We start from the raw sequence: 19,169 nt of genomic DNA, 5'->3' as shown, positions 1-19,169 counted from the left end.
GTGAGGTCTGTGGCTTTTCTTTCTATTTGTTTTTATGTATTTAATCTTCTGTACAGCACATTGTAGATATATTTTTATTTTTTTAAATTTTCAGTACTGTACAGCACTTTGGTCCATTGTGGTTGTTTTGTGATTCGGAGGCTGCCTTTAATAGCCGATTACATCACAGCCAGGCGACAAAGGCTGCTCCAAATGTGACCCACAAATGCCTCCTCCTTTTACCTGGATTTGAAGGATGGTTCGGGTGTGTCCTTCATGGCCCACCCTATTCCAGGATTTGTAGCAGTGAATAATTTTTTGATTTAAGCTTGTTCTGCAGCTACAAGAGATAGGCACCTTGCAGTTGACGAAATCCTCTGTATGCCAGAGTTTTCTAGAGTCAAATGTAAGGCCACCTGACCGACAGCTAAAGCTTCTCCTAAATTAGGCCATGCAACAGGATAATGACCCCAAGCACAGCAGCAAATCTACAGCATGGAAGTCCAGACCTCAACCTGACTGAAATGCTGTGTATAAAGGAATGCTTGCAAATGTCAATGAATTGAAGTTATTGCTGCTGACGGAAGGTTCTGTAAACTACTCAATCATAGAATGATACGATATTGAACTAAAACAAATGCCTGAACCCTAAATTATGGATATCCTATTGTGGTGATCTAAAACGTAACACTAAATGTGATTAAAACACTAAAACTCTGGACTCCAGGGGCTGAACGACCGCGAGGATCACCAGCCCGAGGAAAACACAAAATACACATGACTCCGTGAGAAAGACAATTCATTCTTGAATGAAGACGTGGATCAGACACATTTAAAATGTAGCCAATTGTGTTTATTATTCAATTATTAAGGAAATAGAAAAGGTGGGGGAATAGAAAAGGAGGGGAGGGGTGGGGGGGTAAAGAAGAGGGTAAAGGAAAGGGATAGAAAGGAGGAAAGAGATAGAGGTGAGAGAACCCCAACAATGCCCTCTGAGCAAGCACTGGATGCGACAGTGGATAGGAAAAACTCCCTTTAAAGGAAGAAACCTATGACAGAACCAGGCTCTAGAGGGGGCAGTCAACTGTCGGGACTGGTTGGGGGGTGAGGGTGAAAGAGAGAGAGAGGGGGGGGGGTGTTACAGGGAAATAGGGGAGGGAGAGGTGTCAGGAGAGGTGAAAATTACGATGCAGCGGTGGAGGAGGAAGACGGGGTGACATCAGTAGGAGAAAAAGTGGAAAAAGTAGAAAAAGCAGGAGTGCTCTTCCTCCAGAAGAAGCGGAAGCGTTTTTTCTTCTTTTCCATGATCTTTTCCACCAGCACTTTCTTCTCTAGGACGAGGGTTCTTAACTCATCAATTGTTTGTGTATTTTCCTTCTCAAGTTTCCTGCATGTTGTCTCCACTTCTTCTAATTTGGCTTGTTTTTCTTCCAGCCTTTCTTTCAGTTCTTTACATTTGGCCTCCTGCATAAGCTTTGCCTCGTGCATCTCTGTATAACTCTGTTGTAATTTGTTGTGTGTGTCTTGTAGCTGCTGACTTCTCTCGAGTTCTTGAAGTGTACACTGCAGGTCTGTGTTTGTTTTCTCTAGTTGCTGCTTTAACATCTGCACCTCAGTGTTTTTGCACTTCAAGTTGTTGGAAAGTTTCTCCAGTTCTGTGTTTTTTCTCAGCATGTCACTGAGCTTACTCTGCATCTCTGAGCATTGTTTTTGCACTTTTTTCTTTTCCCCCTCCAGCTCAGTTGTTTTGGAGTTCAGTTTGTTATAACGGTCTTGCAGCTGTTGGTTTTTCCTCTCAAAGTCCTGGAGAATTTGTTTTTCTTCTTTCTGCTTTATTTTCCGTTCTTCTTTGTCTTGAAGCAGCTCTTGATATTTGTGCAGCGTTTCATCAAGCTTTAGCTGCTGCGCTCTGTATTTTTCCTGCATGCCTCTCTGGTTTATGTCCAGTTTTTCTTTCTCTTCAAGGATTTCTTTATTTTTTTTATTTTTTATTATTGGGCTATTCAGGTATGATTCAGCTTTTTCAAATCTTTTACTGTTTTACTTTTATGCCTCTTAAAGTTTTGAGTTGCAAAATTGTGATTTTTCACAAAATACATGCGTTGTTATGGTTGCTATGCTCTTGGCTTCCAGTGTGACACAGAAGCTTTTGCAGTCTTCTCTTCATGTCCGAACAACTGTTTGCTACTTGCTCAATTTTCACTCAACTTCCACAAATTATACATCAAAACGTAGGTATTTTTGCTGGCTTTCAGAAAATGTCACTATCATTGTTGTGGGATTTATAGAATTTTAGCAAATCTCCTCAGACCAACACAAGGTCTCAAAACTCTCCATATAAAGTCAATGGAGAGCTTGTTCAAAATCACCGCTGGATTTCTGTAATGAGAGGCATATTCGAATCGTCATATCTCCTTAACGAAGCAAAGTTAAGACATGAGGCTTGTCCCGGTATATCTTCAGACACTCCTGACGCTCACAATTCAAGAATTTCTTTCTCACCTATTACCGTTCTGAAATGACTTGGACTTGTTTGAGGGTAGGAAATTCGTCCGTCGCACAGATTTCTTCAGATTTCAAACTCTGGAAATGAACCACTTTTTTCTCTCATCATAACTTTTTGTTGGATTTCCACAGAGACCTGAAAATTTCCATGACTGTTCACCAAAGCCTGCTGTCTCTTACGGTGAAAGAATGGTATCGATACTCCAAATAGATTTAGAGTTACAAAGCGTTGTTTGAGGGCAAGTCAAGGCAGTTTTTGCTTCGCTCTACTCAGTTATGGTGCATTAGAAGTCAAATATCTTTAATAATTCATATTTTAATGATAAATTGTCAACACTGGAAGATTCCCCCATCTCTTCTGAACAAAATGGTGTAAGAATGACCGCTCTAGCCCCTATGGTTAGGAAATTATGGTCATTTGTTTGAGGGGAGTCCTCACTATGAGAAATAGACTGCATTAGTCCTGTGTCTCTCTGTGCTGCGTGCACCTGTTTTGGCGGGAAAACGTAAACAGCCACTCTGATTGGTGGATTCAAATTCAGCAGCTCTCTCCCTCTGTGTGTGTGTGTGTGTGTGTGTGTGTGTGTGTGTGTTTAGTGGGAGAGAGAGAACCCTACCCATATTTGGCAGCATGTCATTGTAGGATTTAAATTGAATATAGTTAGACTGGTTGACTGGATTAGAGCCTGTGTTTGTGTGTCCCTCTGTGCATTTGTGTTTCAATATGCCTCCATATTTGTAATTTTGTAAGTTATTACTATTCTGCTAAATCATACTATTTCTGCTTTTTATACTATTTGTGCTAAAACATAGTATTTCTGCTAAATTATAGTATTTCTGCTAAATTATAGTATTTCTGCTTTTTATACTATTTGTGCTAAAACATAGTATTTCTACTAAATGTAGTATTTATGCTTAATCATACTATTTCTGCTTTTTATAGGATTTGTGCTTAATATAGTATTTCTGCTAAATTATAGTATTTCTGCTTTTTATAGGATTTGTGCTAAAACATAGTATTTCTACTAAATGTAGTATTTATGCTTAATCATAGTATTTCTATATATTTCTGCCAGGTCCCCAGGCAGCCAATCCTCTGTGAGGACTGAGACATTCAAATTTTCAAATCAGGGCCTGCACGGCTTCCCAGCCAATCATATATGTGTCCTGAGGCATTCAAATTTGCATATTGGGGCCTTCATGGCTTCTAAGCCAGCCAATCATATCTGAGGGCTGAGGAATTCAAATCCACAAATCAGGGCCTGCACGGCTTCCCAGCCAGCCAATCATATATGTGGTCTGAGGCATTCAAATTTGCATATTGGGGAATTCATGGCTTCTAAGTCAACAAGTCATCCATGTCATATATCTCTAAAAATTCACATTTTAATGATAAATTGTCAACACTGGAAGATTCCCCCATCTCTTCTGAACAAAACGGTGTAAGAATGACCGTTCTAGCCCCTACGGTTAGGAAATTATGGTCATTTGTTTGAGGGGAGTCGTCACTATGAGAAATAGACTGCAATAATCCTGTGTCTCTCTGTGCTGCGTGCACCTGTTTTGGCGGGAAAAAGTGCACAGGCTCTCTGATTGGTGGATTCAAATTCAGCAGCTCCCAGGCTGACCTAGAAACTTACTTCTCTCTCCCTGTGTGTGTGTGTGTGTGTGTGTGTGTGTGTGTGTGTGTGACAGAGAGAGAGAGAGAGAGAGAGAGAGCTTTCAATGGGATGACCTCATTCTAAGCTTCAAATTCAATATATTTAGACTGGTTGACTGAATTGGATCTTGTGTGTGTGTCTCTCTGTGCATGTGTGTTTCCTTATGTGTACATATTTCTGATTGTGTGGCTGTTATATATATTTTTTGCTGATTTTTTTCATTTAACAAGTATATTTGAGGGACCCTCAGCATGTTCAGCATTTTTTCAGCTGTCCATTTTGCTTTTCCAATTTTTCTGTTTAAGCTTATTACTATTGTGCTACACCTCCTATTTCTGCTTTTTCTAGGAATTTGTGCTTAATCTACTATTTCTGCTTTTATCGTTTGTGCCTAACTCTCTCTTCTGCTTTTTATAGGATTTGTGCTTAATATACGCTTTTATAGATTTGTGCTTAATATATTTTGTCTTATTATAGGATTTGTGCTTAATTATTTCTGCTTTTTATAGGATTTGTGCTAATTAGTATCTGCTTTGGAGGAGGGTGCTTAATATACTATTTCTGCTTTTATAGGATTTGTGCTTAATATGTATTTCTGCTTTTTATAGGATTTGTGCTTAATATGTATTTCTGCTTTTATAGGATTTTGCTTAATATAGTATTTCTGCTTTTTATAGGATTTGTGCTTAATATAGTATTTCTGCTTTTATAGGATTTGTGCTTAATATAATATTTCTGCTTTTTATAGGATTTGTGCTTAATATAGTATTTCTGCTTTTTATAGGATTTGTGCTTAATATAGTATTTCTGCTTTTTATAGGATTTGTGCTTAATATACTATTTCTGCTTTTTATAGGATTTGTGCTTAATATACTATTTCTGCTTTTTATAGGATTTGTGCTTAATATAGTATTTCTGCTTTTTATAGGATTTGTGCTTAATATAGTATTTCTGCTTTTTATGAATTTGTGCTAATATACTATTTCTGCTTTTATAGGATTTGTGCTTAATATACTATTTCTGCTTTTTATAGGATTTGTGCTTAATATAGTATTTCTGCTTTTTATAGGATTTGTGCTTAATATAGTATTTCTGCTTTTTATAGGATTTGTGCTTAATATAGTATTTCTGCTTTTTATAGGATTTGTGCTTAATATAGTATTTCTGCTTTTTATAGGATTTGTGCTTAATATAATATTTCTGCTTTTTATAGGATTTGTGCTTAATATAGTATTTTCTGCTTTTTTATAGATTTGTGCTTAAATAGTATTTCTGCTTTTTATAGGATTTGTGCTAATATAGTATTCTGCTTTTATAGATTTGCTAATATAGTGCTATAGATTTGTGCTTAATATAGTATTTCTGCTAAATGTAGTATTTATGCTTAATCATACTATTTCTATATATTTCTGCCAGGCAGCCAATCCTCTGTGAGGACTCAGACACATATCACATATCAGGGCCTGCACGGCTTCCCAGCCAGCCAATCATGTCTGAGGTCTTCCGTTTCCTCTCTCGTCATATCTCAGCGACAGATGTACAGAGAGCAATGAAAATCGCAGTCAAAGTACACCAAAGTCCGCTGATTCACCCAGTACAAGAATTATGCTTCTAGTCCACCTAGTTTTTGAGTTACACAACGTTTTGTAACTCCAAAAAACGGCGTTTTTCGCCTCTCACCGCGATCTAATTCTGACTCCTCATCAGCCTGTTTTTCAAAGCGGCTGCTCTCTTTCCCAGTGGCGCAGTTGGTAATGACACGGGTCTGCAAGCCAAAGATCGTGGGTTCGATTCCACCTTGGTCAACATGTTTTTTTCCCTACAAATTAATACACTGTCACAGACCAGTAATTCATATTCATCATTTATTACAATTATGCAAACTTTTATGATTTTACCAGCTTTTCTAATATGGACCTCACATTCTTGTTAACACTCCATGGCACAAATACTCTTCCCTTTAGGCTCTGTGTATGTGTGTGTGTGTATCAATATTTCTCCCATTTTAAAGTATTACTCCTCCATAATTGTATTTCTGTTAAATCAAAGTACTTTTACTACATCTTAGTACTTCTGCTCAATCATAGTATTTCTGCTAAATCATAGTATTGTTGCCAAATCATGATTTTTGTGCCAAATTATAACATTTGTGTTATGTTAAAGTATTACTACTAATTGGAGGAATTTCTGTCATGTTACAGTATATGTGCTAAATATAGTATTTCTGCCAAATCATACTATTTCTACTATATTATATTTTTCTTTCTAAATACAGCATTTCTGCTATATAATTGTATTTCTGCTATGTTATAATATTTGTGCTGAAACATAGTATTTCTGCCAAATGATAGTATTTCTGTCAAATGATAGTATTTGTGCTAAAGCATAGTATTAATTTAAAATTACAATATTCATAGTTCATCACAGTATCTCTGGTAAATCACAGCATTTCTGCTATGTTGTACTATTTTTCTAAATCATAGTGTTTCTGTAATGTTTAAGTATTTTTGGCTAAATATATTCTTTCTGTTATCTTATACTATTTCTCCTAAATTCTTGTATTTTTGAGAAGTTATCATGTTTCTGGTAAGTTACAATATTTCTGCTAAGTTCTGCTATGCTATTGTATTTCTGCCAAGTATTATGTTTCCTCTAAGATATTGCAGTTCTGCTAAGTTATTCCATTTTAGCAAAGTTCTTTTGCTTCTGCAAAGCTTTTACAATTTCTGCAACTTTTCAGCTTTTTCAGCTAGTTTTTGCAGACAGCTTCAGCTTTAAGCATCCACACTGCATTTTCGCAGGAAATGCAAATTTTTCTAGTTCTTTTTGAATCATAATCAGGTTACCACTGTCAAACTGTGGTGCCAAGTTTCTGGAAGCTGGTTTCACTTTGTGGGGCCTATGACATGCATGATTGAACAAGAATTCTGATTTTGAGGTATTTCACTGAAGGAAATCTGCTGACACCATTTAGACTCTTTAAAAAGAGTTGCTAGCAGGCTTCTGGCTGCTTGCAAATGTCAATGAATTGAAGTTATTGCTGCTGACTGAAGGTTCTGTAAACTACTCAATCATAGAATGATACGATATTGAATTAAAACAAATGCCTGAACCCTAAATTATGGATATCCTATTGTGGTGATCTAAAACGTAACACTAAATGTGATTAAAACACTAAAACTCTGGACTCCGGGGCTGAACGACCGCGAGGATCACCAGCCCGAGGAAAACACAAAATACACATGACTCCGTGAGAAAGACAATTCATTCTTGAATGAAGACGTGGATCAGACACATTTAAAATGTAGCCAATTGTGTTTATTATTCAATTATTAAGGAAATAGAAAAGGTGGGGGAATAGAACAGGAGGGGAGGGGTGGGGGGTAAAGAAGAGGGTAAAGGAAAGGGATAGAAAGGAGGAAAGAGATAGAGGTGAGAGAACCCCAACAATGCCCTCTGAGCAAGCACTGGATGCGACAGTGGATAGGAAAAACTCCCTTTAAAGGAAGAAACCTATGACAGAACCAGGCTCTAGAGGGGGCAGTCAACTGTCGGGACTGGTTGGGGGGTGAGGGTGAAGAAGAGAGAGGGGGGGGAGTTACAGGGAAATAGGGGAGGGAGAGGTGTCAGGAGAGGTGAAAATTACGATGCAACGGTGGAGGAGGAAGACAGGGTGACATCAGTAGGAGAAAAAGTGGAAAAAGTAGAAAAGGCAGGAGTGCTCTTCCTCCAGAAGAAGCGGAAGCGTTTTTTCTTCTTTTCCATGATCTTTTCCACCAGCACTTTCTTCTCTAGGACGAGGGTTCTTAACTCATCAGTTGTTTGTGTATTTTCCTTCTCAAGTTTCCTGCATGTTGTCTCCACTTCTTCTAATTTGGCTTGTTTTTCTTCCAGCCTTTCTTTCAGTTCTTTACATTTGGCCTCCTGCATAAGCTTTGCCTCGTGCATCTCTGTATAACTCTGTTGTAATTTGTTGTGTGTGTCTTGTAGCTGCTGACTTCTCTCGAGTTCTTGAAGTGTACACTGCAGGTCTGTGTTTGTTTTCTCTAGTTGCTGCTTTAACATCTGCACCTCAGTGTTTTTGCACTTCAAGTTGTTGCAAAGTTTCTCCAGTTCTGTGTTTTTTCTCAGCATGTCACTGAGCTTACTCTGCATCTCTGAGCATTGTTTTTGCACTTTTTTCTTTTCCCCCTCCAGCTCAGTTGTTTTGGAGTTCAGTTTGTTATAACGGTCTTGCAGCTGTTGGTTTTTCCTCTCAAAGTCCTGGAGAATTTGTTTTTCTTCTTTCTGCTTTATTTTCCGTTGTTCTTTGTCTTGAAGCAGCTCTTGATATTTGTGCAGCGTTTCATCAAGCTTTAGCTGCTGCGCTCTGTATTTTTCCTGCATGCCTCTCTGGTTTGTGTCCAGTTTTTCTTTCTCTTCAAGGATTTCTTTATTTTTTTGTAGAGCTTCATCAAGCATTACTTGCAAACCTTGGTTGTGTTTCTTGATGTTCTGAAGCTCACAATCCAGATCTTTCTGTTTCGTGTCATGCTGTTCTTTGTCTTGTAGGAAATCCTTATTTCTTTGCACTGTTTTATCAAGCTTTATTTTCAGCATGGTGTATTTTTCCTCCACGCCTTCAAGCTTGGAGTCCATTTCTTTCTGTTTAATTTCTAGTTGCTTTTTTTCTTGAAGCAACTCTTTATTTTTGTTCAGTGTTTTATCAAGCTTTGCCTGAAGCCCTTTGTACTTTTCCTCCATGCCTTGTAGTTTGCGCTGCTTTATGTCCATTTGTTCTTTTTCTTGGAGGAGTTCTTGATTTTTTTGCAGAGCTTCATCAAGCTTTATTTGCAAGGCTTCCTTGTGTTTCTCGCTGTCCTGAAGCTTGCAATCCGTATCTTCCTTTTTCATGGTCTGTTGCGCTTTCTTTCGAAGAAACTCAACCCTTCCTTTCAGCACTTTTTCATTTATCTCAGTGCCTTGGAGTTTTATGACCAGTTGTTTCTTCTCTTGGAGGAGTTCTTGATTTTTTTGCAGAGCTTGATCAAGCTTTACTTGCAGCTCCTGAATCTTTTTTTCCCTGTCTTTCTCGTTTTTCTTTTGTTGGAGGATTTCTTCTGTTGGTTTTTCTTGTACTTTATTAAGCTCTGCTTGGAGTTCAAAGATCCTTCCCCGCATGTCTAGGAGTTCCATTTCTTTCTCCTTTTGAATATCTTCCTTATCAAGAAGCTGTCTGAACAGTCTATCTACTTCATCGGTCCTTCTCTCACAGTGCTCTCTCAGTAAGATAATCTCCGTTCGTTGTTTAAAAAAACTTTCCCAGATGTAATTGGCGTACTCTCGCTGGGGCGGGTGTCGCGTATTGTGATTGTTCATGAGATTTTCCGCATGCATTTCTTCCAAGCACATCTTCTGCAGTTGAGTATCGTCTTCTCGATTGCAAAGAGGAGCGCTGGGCTTTACGTTTTCTCTTTTTTTCTGTTTTCTTGGAGACATGTTGGAATCTGTTAACAGTGACTCTGAAAAGGATCCAAAAAAAAGGCTTCTCTGGCGAACGTTCGTTTGAATGCTGCAAACATAAATGCTGCGAATAACGGACTAAAAGTTCTTGCGTATAATTGTTTGTTGTGCTGAACAATAAACAATTATATTGACAATTATATGTGTCCAGTATTCAATATTTTAATTATTCTTTTTTGATGTTTTACTTTTTATTTATCATTGTTCATCACTCAACTACTCTTTAATCCCGAAAATGGTGGTGTTTTTATTTTGAAGGCCCGCGCTCTTATTTTGTAGACTTTAGATCTAACTGACGTTGGCTCTATGCGCCGAGCTTATGCGATGTTATGAAACTGCGCTCCGCTGGTATGTCACCTCTCCTCCTTTAGTCAGCTCTGCTTCTACAACACTCCTTATTTGAAAATGTGTTTGACTTTTATTTTACGTATTTATTAAAACGCCTCTAGTTATACAGTTTTTAACTAGCTGTCGATGACGTAGTTCAACAGTTTAGAGCTAACGCCGGTACACCCGGCTAGCATTAGCACTTCTCTGATAGCAGAACAAAGTGTTCCTGCTGAATCTCATGATGTGGTTAGTCGGCTTTTCTGCTTCACTGATGTGAACATTACACGTAATAACTGATGTGCAAAGCCAGCTGTCATTGTAGCAGTTGAATGTAGTTAACGTGAGTGGGTCAAAGTGAAACACAGGTCGTGTTTGACCTTTCAGCTGATTGTGAAAGGTGTCAAATTGCCCCCTGTTTTAGTTGTTTAATCCCTTTGAAAACATGTCATTCACCTCATCCCTTTGTTTTGGTCCTCAGTCACGTGTCCACAGATGAGGGGACAGATGCTGACGTCGACATTTTCAATGGGAAGACAGTGAAAGGTAAAATCAGAGAAAACAGGCAGTTTGCAGCTAAGTTGTAGTTGACTAAAACTAAACCAAGTACCCAAGCTAGTGACTGACTAGTACCACACATTACCTACTAAAGAAAAAATAACTAACGTGCAGGCTAATAAAAACTAAACTAAGATATTTTGCCTGTTGATAGGACCCATGTGAGGTGTTTCAGGCAATTATTTAGAACACCTCCTGGGCACATCCCTTTGGAGGCACACCCAACTGGAAAGAGACCCCAGGGTAAACCTACATCCTGCTAGAGAGATTATATATTTCATCTGTCTGGGAATGGTTTGGGATCTCCCAGGAGGAACTGGGTTTATCTGGAGAGAATTAAGTTTGGAGTACTAGAGTACTCCAGATAAGCAGGAATATTGTTTGGATGAATATTTTTCAACAGTAAAATAATAATAATAATAATAATAATAAAAATTCTATAGTAGTGAAAAAACAGGAGCTTTTCTGTCATTTAATTTTTTACCTATTCATTACTTTAGTGCAGTATGAAGGGCTGTGGGGGGAGGTCTTTGTCAGTAGAATCAGCTGTAAAACTAAAAGAAAAATACTGTTAGTCCAAAATGTATGTCTTCCTTCAGATTTTCCTAAGACTTCATGTGAGCTGTTTTGAAGGTTTCCTGGGCTGATTTATGGTTATGTGGTTGTTTGGTCAAGGCCAATAGTTTCCTTAATTAATATCATGGGCAGTTAGCAAAGACATCAGTCTGCAGCTGTTTCTGTTTTCCAACCTTGGTTTTAGGCTTAACATTTATTTCATAGAGACATTCGACATGTGCTCAGCATAATAAGATAAGATAAGATAACCTTTATTAGTCCCACACGTGGGAAATTTGTTTTGTCACAGCAGGAAGTGGACAGTGCAAAAGTTATGAAGCAAAAATTAGAATACAATAAGAATAAATACAGTACACAACTGTACAGAATAGAATAAAATAAAATACTATATACAGTAGAATCAACTCAATCCTGTTGTTTGCCCAGCGATCTGGTGAGATAAGTGAGCGTAAGCATCTTTACCAGTAACTAAAATAAGTCTCTGACGATCTCATACGAAAGGAGTCTAAAAATTGAAGGTGAGGCAATGTTTTTGTTAAACTTAACAAAAATAAATATATATATATATATATATATATATATATATATATATATATGTATTAAAAGGTATGATGATGATTGTGAATAATGAATATGAATAAAAATGTTGACGATAATAAAAAGTAGAGTTTTCTCTGGGGAACAATACAGTACAATACAATTTCAAATTTGCTTCCGGTGCTGGGCTACATAATGACTCAAATCTACTTCTCCTTGTTTGTTTTCCTTCTAGTATCACTAGTATCAATGTTTTATTACTAACATATCATATCAGTAATAGCTTCAGAGGCAGTTCCAGGTCAAGATTTATAATAATAAAAAATTGATTCTGTTGCTTCCTGGAAACTGCTGTAGATACACATAACGGTGATACTCTGGATTTGTTTCAGTTATTTATTCACTTTTAATTAATAAAATGCTGGTTTTTGATGTTACTTTTACACAACTGTTAAAACGTTGTCCCTTAGAAGCTTCTTCCCAGCATTATTTCCTTTTGATAATTAGACATTTATAACTTTAACATATTTAAATTCAGTATCTGGAGCCCGCCCACTTAGTACTTAGTGCCTTGGCTTTGGGTCTTTGCTTTGTTTCATCTGTCTTCTCTGCTCAGGTCCTTGTGTGGAACTGCCAAAAATTTCCATCATGCAGTTGGAGGCTCAGCTACGTCTGTGCCAGAGTTGTTTTTGGTGTTGCAAGAGTGGACTGCGGCTGTTCTCCCAAAGCTATACGCAAAGGTAGACAAAGTGAATGTGTGCCTTTAGGTTTTAGGCAGAGTTACTGAGAACACCTTGATGATTGTGTTTGTGTACTCTGTGTTTGAACAGGTCTGAGTGCCTGCTTGGTTTTGAGTTCTTTGCTTTCTCACCGCAGAAAAGCTGCGACCTACTACGACCTTCTGGGAGTCAAATCTGATGCCACGTTAGAAGAAATCAAAAATGCGTTTTTTGACAAATCCAAAAAGGTATAATTCCCATTTGGATTTAAATAAAACATGTGGCCACACGAGGGCAGCCTTGCACAGCACATTTTGTGCTTGCTAACTGTTCCCACAGTGGGCTTCCTCACTATTTGTTTTCAAGCTATGGCTCCCAGTTTAAATAAGGATGGGTATGTGTGTTTACTTTGTGGCTTTGGCCTCATTAAAGGGTGAGAAAGAAGCTTGGTTCAAAGTGCAAAACAAAAATCTATTTGTCATAAAAAGTAAGAACATTTTTCGGTTGTTAATGGTTGCATATTTGACCTGCACCAGATCTTTTCTTTTTTCATGCTTCATGAGGAGAATTTGCTGCTGACTCTGTCCCCTTTATTGTGCAGCTACATCCAGACAGCGACCCGTCAAACCCGGCACTGCACAGCCAGTTTGTGCAGCTGAACGAGGCCTACAGGGTGCTGAGCAAAGATCTGAGTAGGAAGGAGTACGACTTCAAAATACAACAGCCGTATGCTGGTGCTCAAGTCTTCAGATCTGCCTCCACTGACCCCAGCTACAGAGGCAGGTGAGGATTCACCCACATCCATTAGTGTGTTACTGCTTATGAACTTTACATTAACAGTGTGTCATCTTTAAAAGCAGCAAATTTCACACAGGAACCCCAGTGTTTGGGGCTTCGTTGTTTCTAACATGTCTAACAGTAAAACAGGAGATTGTCAGCATCAGATGTGTTCAATTAATTCTCTTTCATGGGCTCAACAGGATGTCACACAGACTATACTGAGGAGCATGCAGGGTAAAGACTGTTTAATGTCAGATACAGCTGATACCGTCATTGATGTTCTCATGTACAGCTCTGACGGGCAATGTCTGAAAAGGTTGAAGTGCACATCTGAAAAATTCACCTTTTTTTATATAATGTCAGGCCAGAGCAGCGGTCATCTTAAAGCACCAAGGGACAGATTTAGAAAAGAAACACAGAATTTGTGACTGACGCTGTTGCATATCTATTTCTGGGAGTTCCTTTCTCAAGGCACAAAAAATGGGGACGACAATGTTTAAATCATATACGCCAACTGATTTACAACTTTTGCAACATGGAATTTACTTTCAATTGCCCCGATATTTAATGCCGTAAAAAAGCATGTCTTACAACTACACTTGTGTCACACTTGAATTACAGACATTTCTATCCACAGTCCCACAGTTTCGGGGGACTGAGGCCTTTTCTCCTGTTATTCAGGGACTAAATAAGCACATAAAAGATCTGCAGTGTTGAGATTATGTTTAGTACCTGGTCACTGGAATTCTCTGTATGAGGTCCAAGGAGACCGTGATGTAAAAAATAAACTTGTGTTGCTAGTTAAACGAAATAAACAGCTCTGCAAGAAAGGAAAAACTTTAGCAGTGGCCAAATCAACAATCTGTTACATTTATGAAACGAATGAGTCCACTGACCACAGAAGACAAATAAATTGCAGAATTATTTCCATGGTTGAGAAATCATCTTCACAGCATCCAGTATTTTAGACAATGAACTTTGTGTTGTATTCAAGAATTTGAACTTGAGATTGAGCTCATAAACTCATTAGGAAATTGTTTACTGAGGTCAGCGAGTGAGAGATCAGTAGGGTCATTTGCTCATAAACGTCTATACATCTGGACTTTTTGAAGCTAGAGGAATCCCCTCCTGGTGGACATAAAAAAATAAATCTGCTTTGGATTTACTTTGCAGTCCTGGAGCTTCTGGAAGCTCCATCCTTTATATACAGACTATGACTATCACTTGTCATTTTCATTTAATGTTTCTTGAAGTTCAGACACGATTTGTGTAACTGCAAATCAAATGAGCAACCTTAGTTATTACAACAAGTGCTTATTACATTGACTAGTGACATCAGAAACAATGCTCAATCTTCTCATGCCTTTCCTATCAGCATGGATGCCTATGAGAACATCCGTTACTGGGAGCAGGTTCATCACCCTCACACTCCAGAGATGATGGCCGAGGAGAAGCAGAAGAGGAGGAAGAGGAACTTCCGCCTGGTGGCGTATTGTGTCGTCGCTATGATGCTCAGCATAGGAGCCCATGCCGTCCTCTTCAAGTAAAAACCCCACACATGATACCGACTGAGCATTCAGCATTTTGTATTTAAATTTAAACTGTAAATATTAGAAAGAAGTGTGCATTTGGTAAACTTCCTCTTGCTCACATCCTGTCCTTCGTTGTCCACACTGTGTCCTTTTATTTGCTGCTCATTCGCATCCAGATGAATGAGGAATGTTGCGGACGTGTCTCAGTGCCATGTGTGTTGGCACAACCTCCCAACTCGCGGCCTTGAGTTTGCTTTCACACACTGACGTGGTGCCACATGTGTTTGTTGAGATTCACTTCTTTGTGATGTGAGCAGCTCCTCTAACAGCTGTACAAACCCATAAATAAAGAGCGCTGCTGAGTTCTTAGGTTAAGCTCTCTAAAAGGGAATTGTCTACCTCCCTCTGATGCTTTCAGGAAACTGGAAGAAGTTCACACTAACTTCATGGATGAGAAAGACCGAATCATCATAGAAATTTACAATGAAGCCAAAGAGAGGGCGAGGTGTGTGCACTGAGCTTCAGATTCCTTTTTCCCCCTGCTTCTCTCTGATGTTGTTGTTCTGATGCTGTTTCATTTGCGGTTTTTCAGGGTCAATGGTTTTAAGAAGCAAACGGAAATCCTGCGTCAGAAGCACGCGGAGTTTAAGGAGAAATACAAACGCACCGACGTTGGAGACGACAAGTAGCAGATCCTTCAGCTGTGCTCGGTGATGCCAGCAGGCGGACCAAGCTGGCTGTTGTGTTTTAAGATTATTTATTTTCTGACCTTTTTAAACGTGTTTCCACGCCTGTTTCTGCCCTCAGATGTGATCCTGAAATCTGCAGGGAGTGGGTGTGGTTTAGGGGGAGGGTTCCTCTGGTCATAGATGCTGACCAGGATAAGCTTTTATATTTTATGGGACTCGTTTGTTCCCAAACCTGTTCACGGTTTGTCCACAGGAGCCGTAATGAGCTCTATCAAACTGCCCCTAATGGAGTCTCAGGAACACGCTGTTTGCTGTTTATTGTTCTCAGCCTCATTTCTGTTACAGCTGTGCAGCATCTGGAACTCACATGTGACGGTGAATAATACAACATGACAGCTGATCAAGTTGTGAAGAGAGAGACTCTTATTTGCAGCAATGTTTCATGTTGTTTTAAAAGAAAATGTCTTTGAGCGCTCAAGTGTGGACGCTGCTGTTTAAATTGGTTCACACCTGATATATACTCACAAGTGTTTGATTTTTGGACTTTCTGCACTTCCTGCCAACAAATATCGATTTGTTTGACACAGAAAATCTGGAGAAAAAAGTGCCACTGAGTAAGTTATTTATTGCAAACGGTTGTAATATTATGGAGAAATGCATTTAAAGGAAAGATCACACACACAAAGTGAGCCAACATTTACCATTTTGGCCTCTCAGTCTTTATATATTATATTGTTTTATGTTTTTGCTGCCTTGTTGAGTCCCTCTTGGGACATCTGAGAGAAGGCATTAAAAGATCTCATTAACCATCCTTTGCTTGATTTCACTTTACTTCTACATCCTCCTTGTTATTTAATGTCTTGCTTATTACCATTTCTTCCCATAGTGGCATTTGTTTCCTGTTACCTTTTAACGAGCAGCAGAGAAGAATCGGTAATGATTCAAATAGATAATTATCTCAGATCTTTGTTTTCCATCACGTCAGTGAAAGTGAATCATACATTTTTAACTTTGAAGACAGCAACGCAGTTATGTTTATTTGCATGTTTGCTTTTACAAACAAGAAAATTTCCAGTGATCATCCAGGAAAGGCGACACCCATTATGAAGTCAAGGCTTGGATTCTTTCCTTCTTTCTTTCTTTTTATTTTGGAAGGAATTGTGTGGGTGTGTAAAACCCTGCATCTACAGCGTGAAGTTTGTTTTTTAAGAAAGGATATCGCCCCTTTTCCCTCTCTGTTTTCTTGTCACCAGCGGCCCCTGCCCTGAGACGTCAGCAGGAGATAACATACTGTGTCCCCGCATAGCTCTCAGACACCCTCACCCTCATGTGGCGTGTGAGTACCCTGTCATAACCCAAACACGCCATAATGACTGAGATCCTCGTGTCAGCATGCCTTCACACACACACTGATAGGAGATGAGGCTCAAGAGTTTTCCTGCTAGAGAAGAAAACAGCTCTGGATGCAGTTTTAATTGACTTTTATCTTTAGTTTAATGAGCTGCGAAGAGAAACTGTGTAGAATCATGCTCTGAAATAAAAGCGTGACATGCTCTATGGAGATTATTTTTTATTGATTAGTTGGATGGGAGGGGCTGAAATCCTTAATTTCCCTCCTTGGGCATTAAAAAGATCATAAAACTGCTCCCAAACCACAATGATCCACCTTCGGGAATCAAAATTGTTTTTATGATTTTAATTATCAGTAAACTCTACTACTGTGCAAAAGTCACTAGCAGCTTTTTTTTAATATATATATATATATTTTGCTTCCAAGCAGGTAGTTTCTTTCTGAAGGTCTTTCAAAGTTTGTCTTTGTCTGATTTTTCAATGATTTTCAGTTCAGTCTTTGTGCCTGACTTTTTTCAGAGAAACATTTTGTTCTTTGTTAAGATTCATAACACTGACCTATGAGTCAAGCATAAAGCACCTAACTTGAGGGATGAATCACTGTTGTGTGTACATGTAACAGACAACGACAAAGAAAAGTATTTTGCACCGACATCGTGATTCCCAAAAAGCTATTAACTCAAAATATGGCAAATCTTGTCATGTTGTGCGGTGTGTCCTTAAACAATCTGGGAAAGCTGGAAAAGTGGAGGACTAAAGAAGTTGATCCCTCTGCTGCTCACTGAAAGCTCATCAGAAATGTTCTCGGTGAAAGTGTATCTGTCGGGAAACTATTCTTAAGGAAAGGAAACGGTGATAAATGTTGAGGTATGAGAAATTACACAGAACTGGCCAGAAAATCAGGGGAAACAAGTCAGAAGGAGAGATGAATAAATAATTTGAAATTTCTGTTTTAACCCAATCATTGTCAGGATGTATGGAGGAAGTCAGGAGAGAGGTACAGCAGTGATGGCCTACAGCCATCTTGTGAAACACGGTGGAGGCTCTGTCATGGTTCAGGGCCCCATTTCAGTCAGTGGTGTTTGGGATCTTGTCAAAATTAATGGAATTATGAATACAGAACAGCATTGTCCAATGTTGACCCATGATGCAATACCAACTGGAAGGGATCTGATTGGCAGCTGCTTCATTTTTCAGCATGAAATAATTCCAAACCCACTGCCAGTGCAGTGAAAGCACACCTGGATAGAAAAACAGTAACTGGAACACTAACAGTGATGGAGCGGCCTCTCCAGAGCCCAGACCTCAACATTATTGAAGCAGTGTGGGATCATCTTAACAGAAAACAGAGCAACAGACAGCCAACGTTCAAAGCAGAGCACTGAATGTCCTTCAATAAGTCAGGAGAACCGTTCCTGAAGATGACTTCATGAAATGTTGCCTTCAGGTTAAGGCTGCATAAAGGTGGTCAAACCAAATATTGACTTTCAAGCTTGTTAGAATTATGTAAACTCTGTTTTTGTCTTATATACTGTATTCCCATGTATGTTTGTAGATGTTTCCATAAATCACTGCACCTTTTTACCATTTCCTCAAAAAAATATAAATAAATGAAGTGTTGCCCAAGACCTTTCCACAGTTTATCAGTTCTACTTGACACTTTGTTTTGAGCTCTTTTTATTTGAAAAATGCCCCTTGTCATTTTCTTCTCACAGTGGATGGACAGCAAATATGTAAATAATAAAGTGAATAATGGCTGACTTTGATTTACCTGCTTTACTGTCATGACTCAGTGGAACATTTGAAGAGAACAGAACAAATCATTCGTCAGCGTTATTAGTAACATCTAAGCTGCATTCCTACCGCGACGTGTCAGTCTGTGTTTACACGCAGGGTCACTGTGCATTACAGCCTTTGGTCATGTTGGCTTGTTGAGAAATTCCTTGTAAATAACTTCTATGATTAAACTGAAGAAAATGTTTATCAATCATCAGCTCGTTGCTCTCAGTATGTGTTGGATTGCAGATAAGTGTGCACCAGCTGAACTCTTAAATCATTGGCATTACTTTGATTAAATACAACATTTCACTAAAGTGTAATTTTAAGGAAGTTATTCATTGAATAGAAAAGTTATAAAGAATTTAGATATTACTGTGTCACCATGATCTATTTCCTAGCAAGGACAAGGTGTTCACAAGTCAAAAACACTCTCGGGAATCAAAGTTTGGTGATTAAACACTTCTTCTTTGGCAAAACGTAATCTGTTTTAAGTATACTCTCATAGGACTACATGTTATAAGATGGCATCTTTAAATCACAGTCTTTCTTATGGATAAGTAAGAAAGCCAGTGGACAGCTGGCCCCCTTTAAAAGAAAAATGCTTCAACTGATGCGCACAACAATCACCATTTTCTAAAAATGTAATCCCCTTATTGTTTAGCCTCCATATTCACA

The 19,169-nt window shown here is 38.6% G+C and overlaps 2 protein-coding genes across 5 annotated transcripts; one reads left to right on the top strand and one right to left on the bottom strand.

Moving 5' to 3' along the window:
* Positions 1-6,971: 6,971 nt before the first annotated feature.
* LOC120723808 (myosin-11-like) lies at positions 6,972-9,744 on the bottom strand. Its single transcript, XM_040015543.1, has one exon. The coding sequence runs from the start codon at positions 9,621-9,623 to the stop codon at positions 7,788-7,790; it is 1,836 nt and encodes a 611-aa protein (XP_039871477.1). The 5' UTR covers positions 9,624-9,744; the 3' UTR covers positions 6,972-7,787.
* Positions 9,745-9,883: 139 nt separating this feature from the next.
* On the top strand, positions 9,884-16,176 carry dnajc4 (DnaJ (Hsp40) homolog, subfamily C, member 4). 4 transcript variants are annotated; one of them, XR_005693824.1, is made up of 9 exons: positions 9,884-9,995; positions 10,456-10,520; positions 12,262-12,385; positions 12,522-12,612; positions 12,966-13,147; positions 14,520-14,687; positions 14,853-14,985; positions 15,095-15,181; positions 15,269-15,287. XR_005693824.1 is itself a non-coding variant. In XM_040015551.1 (8 exons), exons 1-8 carry the CDS (start codon positions 9,967-9,969, stop codon positions 15,363-15,365), a joined length of 843 nt encoding a protein of 280 aa, XP_039871485.1. In that variant the 5' UTR covers positions 9,887-9,966; the 3' UTR covers positions 15,366-16,176. The 4 variants fall into 4 exon arrangements, 3 of the variants coding, with proteins under 3 accessions (XP_039871485.1, XP_039871486.1, XP_039871487.1); XM_040015551.1 differs by lacking the exon at positions 14,853-14,985 and having other exon boundaries at positions 9,887-9,995; positions 15,269-16,176; XM_040015552.1 differs by lacking the exons at positions 9,884-9,995; positions 14,853-14,985 and adding an exon at positions 10,029-10,223 and having other exon boundaries at positions 15,269-16,176.
* The last annotated feature ends 2,993 nt before the right edge of the window (positions 16,177-19,169 follow it).

This window comes from Simochromis diagramma, unplaced genomic scaffold (genome assembly GCF_900408965.1).
Source record: "Simochromis diagramma unplaced genomic scaffold, fSimDia1.1 OVJJ01000685.1, whole genome shotgun sequence".
Classification (NCBI taxonomy): domain Eukaryota; kingdom Metazoa; phylum Chordata; class Actinopteri; order Cichliformes; family Cichlidae; genus Simochromis; species Simochromis diagramma.
The sequence above is the reverse complement of the archived record's forward strand: the minus strand, read 5'-3'. Positions and strand labels throughout refer to the sequence as shown.

Bases quoted from the DNA above. Each gene is read 5' to 3' on its own strand.
- LOC120723808 (XM_040015543.1), bottom strand. From the start codon at position 9,623: ATGTCTCCAAGAAAACAGAAAAAAAGAGAAAACGTAAAGCCCAGCGCT.
- dnajc4 (XM_040015551.1), top strand. From the start codon at position 9,967: ATGCGATGTTATGAAACTGCGCTCCGCTG. The intron at 9,996-10,455 runs GTATGTCACCTC...TTTGGTCCTCAG, and splicing joins TATGAAACTGCGCTCCGCTG to TCACGTGTCCACAGATGAGG. The intron at 12,613-12,965 runs GTATAATTCCCA...TTTATTGTGCAG, and splicing joins TTTTTGACAAATCCAAAAAG to CTACATCCAGACAGCGACCC.